Source organism: Natator depressus, chromosome 23 (genome assembly GCF_965152275.1).
Source record: "Natator depressus isolate rNatDep1 chromosome 23, rNatDep2.hap1, whole genome shotgun sequence".
NCBI lineage: Eukaryota > Metazoa > Chordata > Testudines > Cheloniidae > Natator > Natator depressus.
This window is the reverse complement of record NC_134256.1, coordinates 16,942,759-16,956,755: the sequence shown is the minus strand read 5'-3', so window position 1 is coordinate 16,956,755 and position 13,997 is coordinate 16,942,759. Positions and strand designations below refer to the sequence as shown.

At 48.2% G+C, this 13,997-nt stretch overlaps 1 protein-coding gene across 1 annotated transcript in view; it reads right to left on the bottom strand.

Moving 5' to 3' along the window:
* The window catches only part of LOC141976843 (T-cell-interacting, activating receptor on myeloid cells protein 1-like), a 103,942-nt gene extending 90,554 nt beyond the window's left edge, over positions 1-13,388 (bottom strand). Inside the window, exon 1 of the mRNA XM_074938007.1 lies at positions 13,262-13,388. Coding sequence (XP_074794108.1) covers positions 13,262-13,388 — 127 coding nt within the window. The remainder of the gene's footprint in view (positions 1-13,261) is intronic.
* Between the last annotated feature and the right edge of the window lie 609 nt (positions 13,389-13,997).

Genomic DNA, 13,997 nt, shown 5'->3' with positions numbered 1-13,997 from the left:
CTTTTCCTGTCTACCTGACCAGTGCATCTGAGTTGAGAGCGCTGTCCAGAGCGGTCACAATGGAGCACTCTGGGATAGCTCCCGGAGGCCAATACCATCTAATTGCGTCCACAGTACCCCAAATTCGACCCGGCAAGGCCGACTTCAGCGCTAATCCCCTTGTCGGGGGTGGAGTAAGGAAATCGATTTTAAAAGCCCTTTAAGTCGAAAAAAAAGGGCTTTGTCATGTGGACGGGTGCAGGGTCAAATCAATTTAACAATGCTAAATTTGACCTAAACTCCTAATGTAGACCAGGGCTAAGTGATGTACTTTGCACTTGTCTTTATGGACTTTCTTCTTGTTTCATTTCAGAGCAATTCTCCAATTTGTCAAGGCATTTTCAATTCTAATCCTGTCTTCCAGAGTGCTTGCAACCCCTCCCTGCTTGGTGTCATCTGCAGCTTTTGTAAACATACTTTCCATTCCTTTATTCAAGTCATTAATGGTAACATTGAATAGTATTAGACCCAGGACAGACCTCTGCAGGACCTCACTAGATACACCCTTCCTGCTTGACAGACAATCACCGATAATTACTCTTTGAGTTCTGTCTTTCAACCAGTTGTGAACCCACCTTAAAATATTTTCATCTAGGCCACATTTCCCTAGTCTGTTTATCAGAATGTCATGTGGGATTGTGTCAAAAGTTTTATTAAAATCCAGATGTATCACGTCTACTGTTTCCCAGATATCCACTAGGCCAGTAACTCTGTCAAAGAAGGAAAGTTAGGTTGGTTTGGCATGATTTCTTCTTGACAAATCCATGCTGGCTACTCCTTATAACCCTGTTATCTTCCAGGTGCGTATCAACCGATTGTTTAATAATTTGTTCCAGTATCTTTCCAGTATTGAAGTTAGCTTGACAGGTCTATAATTCCCTGGGTCCTATTTCCCCATTTTAAAAACAGGTGCTATGTGTGCCCTCCTGCAGCATTCTCGACATGCAGAAAAAGAACAAGCACATCTGCCAGTTGCTCTCGGTACCCTTTGAACCCCGGCATGCAGAGCACAATGGATTAGCAATCCAGCACCTTCACCACTCAGTCACTTTATCCACCAAAAGGGGCCCTTTGACTCCAGCTGTCCCTTGGTCAGCCAAGACCAGGCACCTAAGCCAGTGTAGAGAAGTCACAGCAGCGGAGGCCTACTGTTAGGGGGCTTATTCCTTCACCCACTTACTTCCCTGGTCCTTCTCGCATGAACAGAGAGCAACAATACCCGAAGTCCAAAGGTGCAAACAATTCGATGTTTATTGGGGTGAACTTCCAGCAAGCATGATTCCAGTTTCCTTCCTTAGTGTCCCCCTTCCCAGCTCTGACACCACAGAGCCTTACCTGTGTCCCTGTTCCCATTCCCCCCCTTAGCCAAACATGATTCCAATTTCCCCACCCCCATTCCCTGTTCCCATTTCCCCCTTTAGCAAAACATGATTCCAATTTCCCCACCCCCATTCCCTGTTCCCATTTCCCCCACCCACCCCACCCACACCCACTTCCTGATTGACTGCAGACTATATAGTAAAACTTGAGTTCTGCTTAGCTATACAGTAACCAATCATTTACTAAAATGTAACTAACCAATCCTAACATATTGTAACATGATTATATAACCAATTATATCCCACCACCTTAATTAGTTTACACCCAGCACAATTAATTATACAGCAGACAGAAACAATCACAGAACCAGACAGAGATTATACAGACAAACAATGGGGACATGGGGACTACAGTGATAGAACAAACACAGAAGTGAGGATTTCACATCCCAGCTATTGATAAGTGAGTTCTTGCCAGACAGGATGCTATCAAACTAAGTTTCCTTTTACATCTTCCAGGCACTTCCCTTTCTCTGGAGGCATAGGCATTATTAGGACAGGATTGTATTCCTAACAGCCCAATAGCACCTTATTTCAATGTGACTAGTTTGGAATGTGAGGATGTGACCGGTCGCTTCCCAGCTTATGGCTGCCTCTGTTGCTTAGCCAAAGGCCTTAGCCTAAGAACAGGGCCTCAGACTGTCACAGTAAGAGAAGGACCTTACACTGGCAGACAGTGATTTTGATTCTTTCTTTTATACCTCTAACTAGCCAAGTGATAAGAATACACCTAAATTCTTAGAGCATAGGCCTTTACAGACAGGCCTGAATATCTGTATCCTAACACCTACAAGCAGACTAGTGGTGTAGAGACTTCATGCATGAGTCGCATAATTGTAAACTGAATTTGAGTCCTAGCTGGTGTAGGAAGTGCTCTGGCAGCCAGTTTGTGGGGAGCTTTTCTTCTTTTGGGGACTGGGTGGAAGAAGCATGGAAGAAAGAGCCAGTAGGTGCCTCCACCGAAAGGAGAACAGATGGCCAACAACCAAGGTTATTCAAACACACGTGTGCACACAATTAATTTGTAGCCCACAACCGTAGCCACTCAGCCATCGTGCATGGTACAGCTGTGAGCTGGGTATCTTGGCAGGCGAGGCCTGTGTTTTCTTCTCTACATTCGCTTGGGTGCCTAGACTCTGCTGAGTAAATGACAGCTGATATGAAAGAAACACCAGAGGGTGAAGAGGTGGCCAAGGAGTTAAGGCTGATCCCTTGTATTCTGCTTGGATAGGTTTCAATCCCAGTTTTGCTAATAACCAGCCTTTCCTTTCACAGTGGCGGCAACTGGCCCTTTCCTCTTCAGGCCCTCACTACCCCAGCAGGTCTTATTGTAAAATGAATTGTTATCTGCAGTGTTGTTGTAGCCGTGTAGGTCCCAGGGTAGCAGAGCCGTGTAGCTCGAAATCGTGTCTCTCTTACCAGCAGAAGTTGGTCCAATAGCAGGTTTGACCTCACCTGCCTTGTCTGGCTAATAAAACCCAGACACACCCAACAAACTGGGGGCCCACAGTCCCTGGGCCAGCTGGACTCCAGGCCGGCTCACAAAGGTGGGAATTTTGCCTGGTGCCTCTCCAGCGCTGACACCTCAGCAGGCAGAGCCCGTCTCTTCCCCACGCTCGCTCGGGCGTCTGGCCGTGGCTGAGCAATGCCAGCGTAACCCCCGTGTTTGCGTTTCAGGGCACGGTGACATCACTAGGGGAGCAAACAGTCAGGGGCTACGTGGCCCTTTTGCTCTGTGGGCTGGAGACTTGCTGGAGCCTGGCGGGGCCCTGCTGGGACGGGCCGAACCCTCCAGCCCTGGGTGCAGTGAGCTCGGGGGATGGGCCGGAGCCGCCTGCAGCGACTTGGGAAACTCCTGTGTGGGGAGGGGCCTGGCGAGCAGAGTCAGCGACGGGACCGTCAAGGGGGGGAATGGCCAACTGTCACCCGGGGGGTTGGGGGAAGCCCAACTGTCACGTGAGGGAGGATGTCCAAAAAAGCCCTCAGATAAGAGGGGGCCAATGGGATGGATGGAAGGGACTGGTCAGAGGGAACGGGGGTAGAAATGGGGAGGGGGAGGAGAAGGGAAGGGGCTGGAGATGGGGAAGGAGGACAGGGGATAGAAACAGGATGGAGGAGGGGAGAGGAGCAGGATAGAAACAGGGCAGTGGGAGCCCAGACAGGGCCCAGGGGAGTTGCCCTTTTTGTCCCTGGGTGACTGTGGGTCTCCCCCCCAACACACACATAACTCTGCTCCTTAGAGCATAATTCATGCCCCCATCTTTCCCAGCTCTCCCTGTCGTGGGGCAGGGATCAATTGACAGGGAAGGGGCGGCTCTGTCAGGTGATCCCTCATATCACATAGGATATGCTGGGACCCCAAGGGACCCCAAGAGGCCAGGGGAAGCCACTGGGAGCCGTACGGCGGAGACCCCTCCTCACCCACACCCTACTCTGACTTCAGAGGAGGTCACCCTCTTAACAGTGAAATCCTTCCTCATCTTGAACACAAAAAAGAAGCTTACAAGAAGTGGAAGATTGGACAAATGACCAGGGAAGAGTATAAAAATATTGCTCGGGCATGCAGGAGGGAAATCAGGAAGGCCAAATCACACCTGGAGTTGCAGCTAGCAAGAGATGTTAAGAGTAACAAGAAGGGTTTCTTCAGGTATGTTAGCAACAAGAAGAAAGTCAAGGAAAATGTGGGCCCCTTACTGAATGAGGGAGGCAACCTAGTGACAGAGAATGTGGAAAAAGCTAATGTACTCAATGCTTTTTTTTGCCTCTGTCTTCACGAACAAGGTCAGCTCCCAGACTGCTGCACTGGGCAGCACAGCATGGGGAGGAGGTGACCAGCCCTCTGTGGAGAAAGACGTGGTTCGGGACTATTTAGAAAAGCTGGACGAGCACAAGTCCATGGGGCCGGATGCGCTACATCCGAGAGTGCTAAAGGAGTTGGCAGATGTGACTGCAGAGCCATTGGCCATTATCTTTGAAAACTCGTGGCGATCGGGGGAGGTCCCGGACGACTGGAAAAAGGCTAATGTAGTGCCCATCTTTAAAAAAGGGAAGAAGGAGGATCCTGGGAACTACAGGCCAGTCAGCCTCACCTCAGTCCCTGGAAAAATCATGGAGCAAGTCCTCAAGGAATCAATTCTGAAGCACATAGAGGAGAGGAAAGTGATCAGGAACAGTCAGCATGGATTCACCAAAGACAAGTCATGCCTGACTAATCTAATTGCCTTCTATGACGAGATAACTGGCTCTGTGGATGAGGGGAAAGCAGTGGATGTGTTGTTCCTTGACTTTAGCAAAGCTTTTGACACAGTCTCCCACAGTATTCTTGCCAGCAAGTTAAAGAAATATGGGCTGGATGAATGGACTATAAGGTGGGTAGAAAGTTGGCTAGATTGTCGGGCTCCATGGGTAGTGATCAATGGCTCCATGTCCAGTTGGCAGCCGGTATCAAGTGGAGTGCCCCAAGGGTCGGTCCTGGGGCCGGTTTTGTTCAATATCTTCATTAATGATCTGGAGGATGGCGTGGATTGCACCCTCAGCAAGTTTGCAGGTGACACTAAACTGGGAGGAGTGGTAGATATGCTGGAGGGTAGGGATAGGATACAGAGGGACCTAGACAAATTAGAGGATTGGGCCAAAAGAAATCTGATGAGTTTCAACAAGGACAAGTGCAGAGTCCTGCACTTAGGACGGAAGAATCCAATGCACTGCTACAGACTAGGGACCAAATGGCTAGGCAGCAGTTCTGCAGAAAAGGACCTAGGGGTGACAGTGGACGAGAAGCTGGATATGAGTCAACAGTGTGCCCTTGTTGCCAAGAAGGCCAATGGCATTTTCGGATGTATAAGTAGGGGCATTGCCAGCAGATCGAGGGACGTGATCATTCCCCTCTATTCGACATTGGTGAGACCTCATCTGGAGTACTGTGTCCAGTTTTGGGCCCCACACTACAAGAAGGATGTGGAAAAATTGGAAAACGTCCATCGGAGGGCAACAAAAATGATTAAGGGACTGGAACACATGAGTTATGAGGAGAGGCTGAGGGAACTGGGATTGTTTAGTCTGCAGAAGAGAAGAATGAGGGGGGATTTGATAGCTGCTTTCAACTACCTGAAAGGGGGTTCCAAAGAGGATGGACCTAGATTGTTCTCAGTGATAGCAGATGACAGGACAAGGAGTAATGGTCTCAAGTTGCAGTGGGGGAGGTTTAGGTTGTATATTAGGAAAAACTTTTTCACTAGGAGGGTGGTGAAACACTGGAATGCGTTACCTAGGGAGGTGGTGGAATCTGCTTCCTTAGAAGTTTTTAAGGTCAGGCTTGACAAAGCACTGGCTGGGATGATTTAGTTGGGGATTGGTCCTGCTTTGAGCAGGGGGTTGGACTAGATGACCTCCTAAGGTCCCTTCCAACCCTGATATTCTGTGATTCTATGACCCGCACCCGAAGGCTGTAGGCATGTCCTGGAGCTGAGTGGCCGCGCCGGGGTCAGTGTCTGGGGGTTTTATCCATTTCTGATTGGTGTATTTTGCAGACATTGGTGCTGGGTTTACAGGCCTCTGCGAAGTCACTGCATCTGTGTGTTATTGCCGGTCACTTGTGGGTGGAGCTGGGTGAATAATTGATAGCAAACTGAAAACTCAAAGCAGGTATCCAGGTCGGTTCCTAACAGTTTTGGAATTTGTCAATAAATCAGAAAAGTCTGTTTCAGGTCATAGAAAACTTTTCACTCAGGGCAGCTTCCTAACAGTGTCTGCCCCTCCAAACCTTTCTCCGGGGGTGAAGGAACTTGCCTGGAATGTGGGAGACCCACATCTGCAACCCCAGTTTGGAGCAAAGTCTTGAACTTAGCGTGAGCATCCTCACCCATAGGGCACAGGCCATTCTGGGCTGGGCTGCTCTCCTGTGGAGACTGTTCCACTTTACATAACTACTTAAATATTAATAGGGCCAAAGTGTGAGCGAGAATGATTTGATAGGCTGGGAATTGAGGAGCTCACCTGGGCTGTTGGAGCTATGGATTCAAATCCCTCCTCTGAATGAGGAAGAGAGAAGATTTGAGTCAGTGTCTCCTATCTCCTGAGTGCCTTAATCCCCAGGCTGGAGAGTCATGCTCGTGCTCTTTGGCCCAAGGAATAGCAAATTGTTAGGTGCTGTGATGGGTTGGATCACAGAAAACCCCTTGGGAACGGTCAACTGATGTGCTGGGACTAACTCTAAGCCCGTTTTCCTTGGCAGCTTGAGACTTCAGAACTGTGTCTGGTTGTGCCAGACATGCTAGCCTGCTACAAACACAGACCCAGACCTGGACGACGTCCCACACAAGCTGCAGGCTTAACTGAAAACATCTTAAAGAGTGTTCCTGTCTCCAACACTCAGATGCCCAGCTCCCAATGGTGTCCAAACCCCAAATAAATCCGTTTTACCCTGTATAAAGCTTATACAGGGTAAACTCATAAATCGCTCACCCTCTATAACACTGATAGAGAGATATGCACAGCTGTTTGCCCCCCAGGTATTAATACATGCTCTGGGTTAATTAATAAGTAAAAAGTGATTTTATTAAATACAAAAAGTAGGATTTAAGTGGTTCCAAGTAATAACAGACAGAACAAAGTGAATTACCAAGCAAAATAAAATAAAACTCACAAGTCTAAACCTAAACTAAATATAGTAAGAAAACAGAATAGAGATAAAAGCTCACCCTCAGATGTTTCAATAAGCTTCTATCACAGACTGGACGCCTTCCTAGTCTGGGCACAATCCTTTCCCCTGGTACAGTCCTTGTTCCAGCTCAGGTGGTAGCTAGGGGATTTCTCATGATTGCAGCCCCCTTTGTTCTGTTCCACCCCCTTATATATCTTTTGCATAAGGCAGGAATCTTTTGTCCCTCTCTGGGTTCCCACCCCTCCTTCTAAATGGAAAAGCACAAGGTTAAAGATGGATTCCAGTTCAGGTGACATGATCACGTCACTGTAAAACTCCAAGCCCTCATTCCTCCCAGCCTGACCCACAGGAAGGCCTGCAAGCAAACAGAACCATCCACAGTCAGTTGTCCTTGTTGATGGGAGCCATCAAGATTCCAAACCATTAATGGCCCACACTTTGCATAACTACAATAGGACCTCAGGGTTATATTTCATATTTCTAGTTCCAGATACAAGAGTGATACATTTATACAAATAGGATCACTACATTCAGTAGAAAGAAAAGGAGTACTTGTGGCACCTTAGAGACTAACCAATTTATTTGAGCATAAGCTTTCGTGAGCTACAGCTCACTTCATCGGATGCATCCGATGAAGTGGGCTGTAGCTCACGAAAGCTTATGCTCAAATAAATTGGTTAGTCTCTAAGGTGCCACAAGTACTCCTTTTCTTTTTGCGAATACAGACTAACACGGCTGCTACTCTGAAACCTACACTCAGTAGATTATACGCTTTGTAATGATACCTTACAAGAGACCTTTTGCATGAAGCATATTCCAGTTACATTATATTCACACCCACTAGCATACTTTCATAAAATCATATAGAGTGCAACATCACAGCTGCTATTTAGGGGTCAAACACACACTTCTGAAGCAGCCTGAACAACATATTCAAAACCTTTGTCCAGTGAAAACTAATCAGGTCAAATTCATGAATAGTTTTGCATTGGCCACAACTGCATTGTTCGGTGAGTAAACTATTCGTCCAGAAATTTTCGCCCAGCTCTACTTGGGAAAACACAAACAGTTTGTTGCTGTAGGGTTGTTTGCAAGAGCCAGGACTGCCCATAAAGTGTTTTTTTTCAAGGTTTGTGACTACTGGGGTTCCATTTTGATTTATTTTTGTAGGTTCATCCATGAGCACTCCTGGGACACTTTCCATGTGGGATTGTTATTGTAGGGTTGTCAATAAGTACTGAGGCTACTCATATGTTGGGACTGCATGCATACTGGTTTGTTATCATTGCGTCTTTTTGTGAGCTCTGGGAACCACTTCTGCTGCTTAGTTGCTTGTGAATGCTGGGGTCACACTTGATTATTATTGTAGGGTTGCTCATGAATGTTGGGTTTGTTGTTAATAATAACAGTGAAGTGGAATGAGAATCCCCAGTTGTTTCCATGTGTAAATTGCTGCCTTGTTCAGAGTGGAACTCCCAAGTGGGGTGACCCTGTTCTATGGGGCAGGGGAGGTAACTTCACTGTTGTGGGGAGACCTCCCTGTATTTCTCTGCTTTATTTCCCGAACTCTGTCCCAGAACAGAAACTGCTTGTCTCCCCCAAATTCATCCCTCAGGGGGTTGAGGTTTTTTTTTATAAACCCCACTGTTGGGATAAGGTGCAGTGTGTGGGTTTCGGCCCCAAAAGGCCCCCTGTTTCTCCTAGAGCAGAGTGAGTGAGAAGCTGAATCCACCTATAGTGTGGGAGGGAGCAATCCCAATCGGTGCCCCTCATGTCAGGATCCCCACACTGTGACATGTGACTGAGGGGAGCAGGGGCAGTCACAGCAGTGGACACACCCTGAATGTGCTGTTGGAGAAAAGGAGGCCACGCCCCATCCCAGAGTCTGTGCCCTGAGCAGAAGCCTGGGCCCTTGAACCCGAGATGTCAGGGAATTCCTGGGAGCTGCGATCTAGACCCATGAGCGGGAACAGAGGCAGCGAGGTGAGCAGACTGGATTTTTAAATCATTTTTCTATTGGTTTTACACTTGGTGTGTTTGGCAATGTCAGTGCTGGGTTATAAGATGTTTTATTTTATTTTTTGCAATAATGTTGCTTCTTCTGTACACTGGCTTGTTTATATTGTGGTTGTCTTTCAGATGCTGGGGCTGCATGCACATGCTGCTTTGTTATTGTAGGGTCAGACACTGGGTCTGTGCACACACTGGTGTGTTTTCATTTTCATGTCTGCTTTCAGATTTGCGCTGGTTGCTAACACACACATGTTATTTGTCCTGGCTTTAGAAGGGCAAACTGAGGAACCCAGACAGGAGGGGACTTACCAAAGCTCACATGGTGAGTTAGTGCCATAGCTGGGAATAGAACCCAGGAATCCACCAAGCACTGGGTGTTAGTCCCAAGATCTTTCTTCCCACCATCTGCAATGGGAAGTCTCATGACTTGTCAGTGCACAGAACTGACACCATTGGCCATGGAAGCAAAATATAGCTGGGGTTGGAATCTGTCTGGATTATGATGCAGTGGTAGTTACACCATAGCTAGGGTTGTGTAAAAGACATTTGTGTTTTGATAATGGAAGGGATGATGCATATACTGTGGTTTTGAGTGAGATTTAATGAAACAAAACTTGGGTTATAATCTTTAGTCAGTGATGGACTGTTTGGGGTATTGATTGTAAAATTTGTGTCTCGTTCCATATCCCACTGGGCCAGCCAGTTCCCCCAACCTGGGACTGGATCAGAGCCTGAGTCCCCCCTATTGGAAAGGCCATATATCCCATTTCATTTTTGGCTGACACTGGAGGGTTGAAGTCCTGGCTCCCTGATCTCTGTTTTTAGCTGAAGCTGGCATGAGATTCCCCCCTGGGTGGGGGGTGTCAGGATGGGGTCAGAACTTAGGGGAACAGAATCAGAGAGAGGAGAGAGAAATTTTCCTGTTGAGAAATCAGCCTTTTCCTAATGCTGAATTTCCGGAGAAGCTGTTGTGAGGGTGGCCACGGGGATGTTATGCGGGTGCTAATGGCAGGGGAGGCGTCTGCTAGACAGTGTGTGTTGCAGTCAGCTCCTCAAGATGGAGAAGTTCATGAAACTCTGGTGTAGAGACAAAAACGATGACAAATTTTCACAGTTGCAATTATAGCTTTGGTCAGTAGATGGCGGCATTAATGGGTGACTAAAAAAAATAGCGAGCCAAGGTTGGGGAGGTAATATCTTTTATTGGATCAACACAGGTAAGATGGAGTTTTCCAGTGAGACTGGTGCAAAGTGCCCATCTAGTGGATGGGAAGGTGCCTTCACCGGGACAAAGTTGCAGGGGTCAGAGATGAAATATTTCCAGGGGTTTCTTGTTATCTCTGTTCCCCTACTTTAAGAATTGTACATTGTCTATAAACTCCACCGTGGAACCCTGGCAGCACCACTGACATTCCCAGGTGTGAAATGCAGCCAAGTGCACATCATTGAAGACCCTGTATAGACATGAGAAATACAAGGAGACATGTGCCCTTCTAGTGGTGGGAAACGCTCCCACAACCACCCACAGATTAGCCCCTGTCATTGTTCTCTGGCCTGTAATACTGTGACTCCCCTGATGGGAATTTTACACTGATCTGAAAATAAAAACCAAGGAAACTAACAAGAGAAACCCAAATAATTAACAGGAGACGGGACCTTTCACTCAGACACTCTGCATTCTCTGATTTAACATTTCTATTGTGGTAGCACCTAGAGACCAGCTGGGCGCTGTACAAAGAGAGCAAATGACAGCCGCTGCCCAAAGAGCTCACAATCTAATATCTGAATCCCAAGCATCCCCTGGAGACAGAAGAATACACGAGTAGGGTACTGTTGACCAATATATGCTGGCTAGCATCTGTATCTCTCATATTAATAACATGTATTATCCTCACCATATATATATGCATTAAGCACAAATAGTATTAAGCACAAATATTAGAGCAATTATATAGCCTAAGTTGATCTACACCTTTATTATAGTCCTGGTCACTTGTGCTAAGTATCCTATCACATCTTGCATTTGCTGAAGTAAGCTTTGGCTTATAAATAGGAAAACTGTCAGGACCAGGATACGAGTGTTTTATCATAGCAACAGATAGGGAGTTACTCTTACAGATCTGTATTCAAATGTCAAAGGAAGAGGGCAAGACATATGAATGTCCCAGCCTAGTACAGACCTAACTGTTGCTGTCACGCCCTTTGGTACTGTGTGTTCAGGACAAAGAAATAAGGGGTACACCATGGTACCAGAAAAACAAGGTAGAAAGCTGATGGGTTAAATCTAGTCTCAGATGACATACACAGCACCTTGTACCTCTAAACAGGTAGGTTATAAAAAGATAGCTTTAGGGGTGTAACTTGGGGAGCTCACCTTTTGTATAAGGGGAATGTAGCAACGCTGCACAAGAGGGCTTCCCAGAGACTGGTATCTTATTGAACCTTATCATTGTTGGCTTAGACCAATAAACCTGACTGGTATTGGTTATTTGGGCTGTTGAATACATTTCATAATGAATCAGAGTGTGGTCAAGCCACTGACTTTACAATTTATCCACAGTACAGAAAATCAAATCAGAAACAGAGACCTCGTTCCTTAGCTCTTGTCCACCGACCCCCGACTGCAATTTCCTGTGATTATATAGGTTACAGCAGCCCCTGGAGACCCCAGCCATGGTCAGGCCCCTTTGTGCTGGCTGCTGCAGGGACACTAATTGATTCTGCATGGAGAAATTGACCATCAGAACTATACTGGTCTAGCTAAATCACTACAGCTATCCTGGGATAACCCCCGGTGGGGACTCTCTTAGTATTGCTCCAGTGTATGAGGGTTTTTTTCCAGTTTACCTCGTGGTGAAAATGGTTTAAATTAACCCTGACCAAGGCTCTCTAATTCTTGGGGTGTCCCCAAGGGTGTCCCCACAGGGAGTTATCCAGAGATAATTGCAGTAATTATTTACAGTATAGTTCTGCTGGTCAATTTCCTTGTGCAGACAAAGCCTTAGTGAGAGACAGTCCCCGGCTGGAAGAGTTCACAGACTAAGGGAGAATTTTCAAAAGCACCTGAGGGACTTAGGAGCACAAGGCAGCGGGCACAGAGCACAGTCATGCATTTGTGCTCCTAAATCCTTTAGGGGCTTTGAAAATTCTTCCCTGACACAAGGCAGAATTATTATCCCCATTTTAAAGAAGGGGAGCTGAGGTCCAGATGGAGGAAGTGACAGGCCCAAGGGCTCTATAGCAGAGCTGGAAATTGAACTCCAATCTCCTAGGTGCCTTAACCATGGTGCCTTAATCATTTAGCTCATCCTCCTCCTCTAAATTTACAGTCCGTTTGCAGGAGGGATTATTTGTACAGAAGGAAGGAGCTGGGCTGGGCTGTCTGGCTGGGACAGTTCATGGCAGTGCTAAAATCTGACAGAGCTCAGCGTGGCCCTGATCTGGCTGGGAGTGAGCTGAGGTCTGCAGGTTGCAGGGCAGGGGGTTGCCAATGCCAGGTGCCAAGTTATTCTCCAGAATGTCCGGTCAAAAAGGGGACCTAGCAGTGTCTGGTCAGGGGTACTGATCAGACCCTGAAGGTCCTGTTACTGGGAGAGAGGGCGAGGCACCGGGTCATCAACCCACGCCAGTCCCTGCTTAGCCGGGGCTGCCTCCTACCGGCAGACAGCCCCTGCATCAGGCTGCAGCAGCTCCCAGACCAGCCCTGGAGCAGAGGGAGCCCAGCGGGACAGGAGATGATCCAGAGAGGAGGAATGGAGGGAGAGCAGAGAGTGATGGGGGGAGGTGGGAGAGGAGCAAGCGGGGGGCAGGGCCTAGAAAGAGGCAGAGAAGGGGCAGGGCCTTGGGGGAAAAGGTGGGCAGGGATGAGGCCTCCGGGGTCCGGTTTTCAACCAATAGAAAGTTGGCAACCCTAGTCAGTGACTGACAACATCCCTGATGGGGGAAGGGAGGGGACTGAAGGAGGCTGGAGGAGTTACCTGGGCAAAAGCTGTTACCGCAGGGGCCTATTCTGCAGCACTGACCAACGGTGTCTGCCTAACACCTGCTCAGAGCTGGTCACTGGTATCTGCCCAGCCCCCTCCTCACCCTCCCTCCTGCTCACAGCTGGTCAGTGGGGATCCCACATTGCCCCCCCTCCCCCTCTGCAAAATGCAGATGCTCCCCCCACGAGTCTCCTCCAGCCCTGCAGGCTGGGGCAGGTCCCGTTTCTCCAGCATGAAGATGATGACTGGCGCAGACACCAGGAGCAGCAAAACCAGGGTGCAGCAAGTGGCCCAGATGGCGATGGACAACATGACCGGCCCTGAAACATGGAAAGGGACATGGTGATGGCCGTGAGCAAAGCAGCGTGTGGGACTGCAGTGCCAGCACTAGACACAGAGCAGCTGCTGTGTAATGGGGACCCCGTGTGAGCTCCCAGAGGCCTACATCTAACAGGGGGGATCATGCTGCAGGGGGGCACGTTCTCCTGATGGGAGGTTGTTGGGGAGGTTCCTCCCTTTCCCCCAGCACTGGGTCACTCTTGCCCCAGTTTGCTCAGGCTGCACCAGGATTCTGTGCAAAGGCCTCACAAGAGCCAGCGACAGATTCAGCAGCCAGACCCTATCGCCCCTCTCCAGTGTGGCTGGCAGTTCACCGCGGGGGTGACCCCGCCCTGGGCAGAGGTCAGCACCAGGCCTTGGCACCAGCTGTGTCCTCGGGAGATGACGGGTTGGTTTGCTGATGCAAATGATTTGGGGAAGCTGAGGTGTGACGTTATTGACTTGAACTGGGACCGTATAGAACATTGTTGCAACCAAGGTCCTATAGTGGCACCAAATCTTGTATAAAGGGGGTCAAATAAGGTGTCTAAGGTGAGGTTATGGTTTGCTGGTTAGGATTATGCTATCTGTTTGCATGTATCA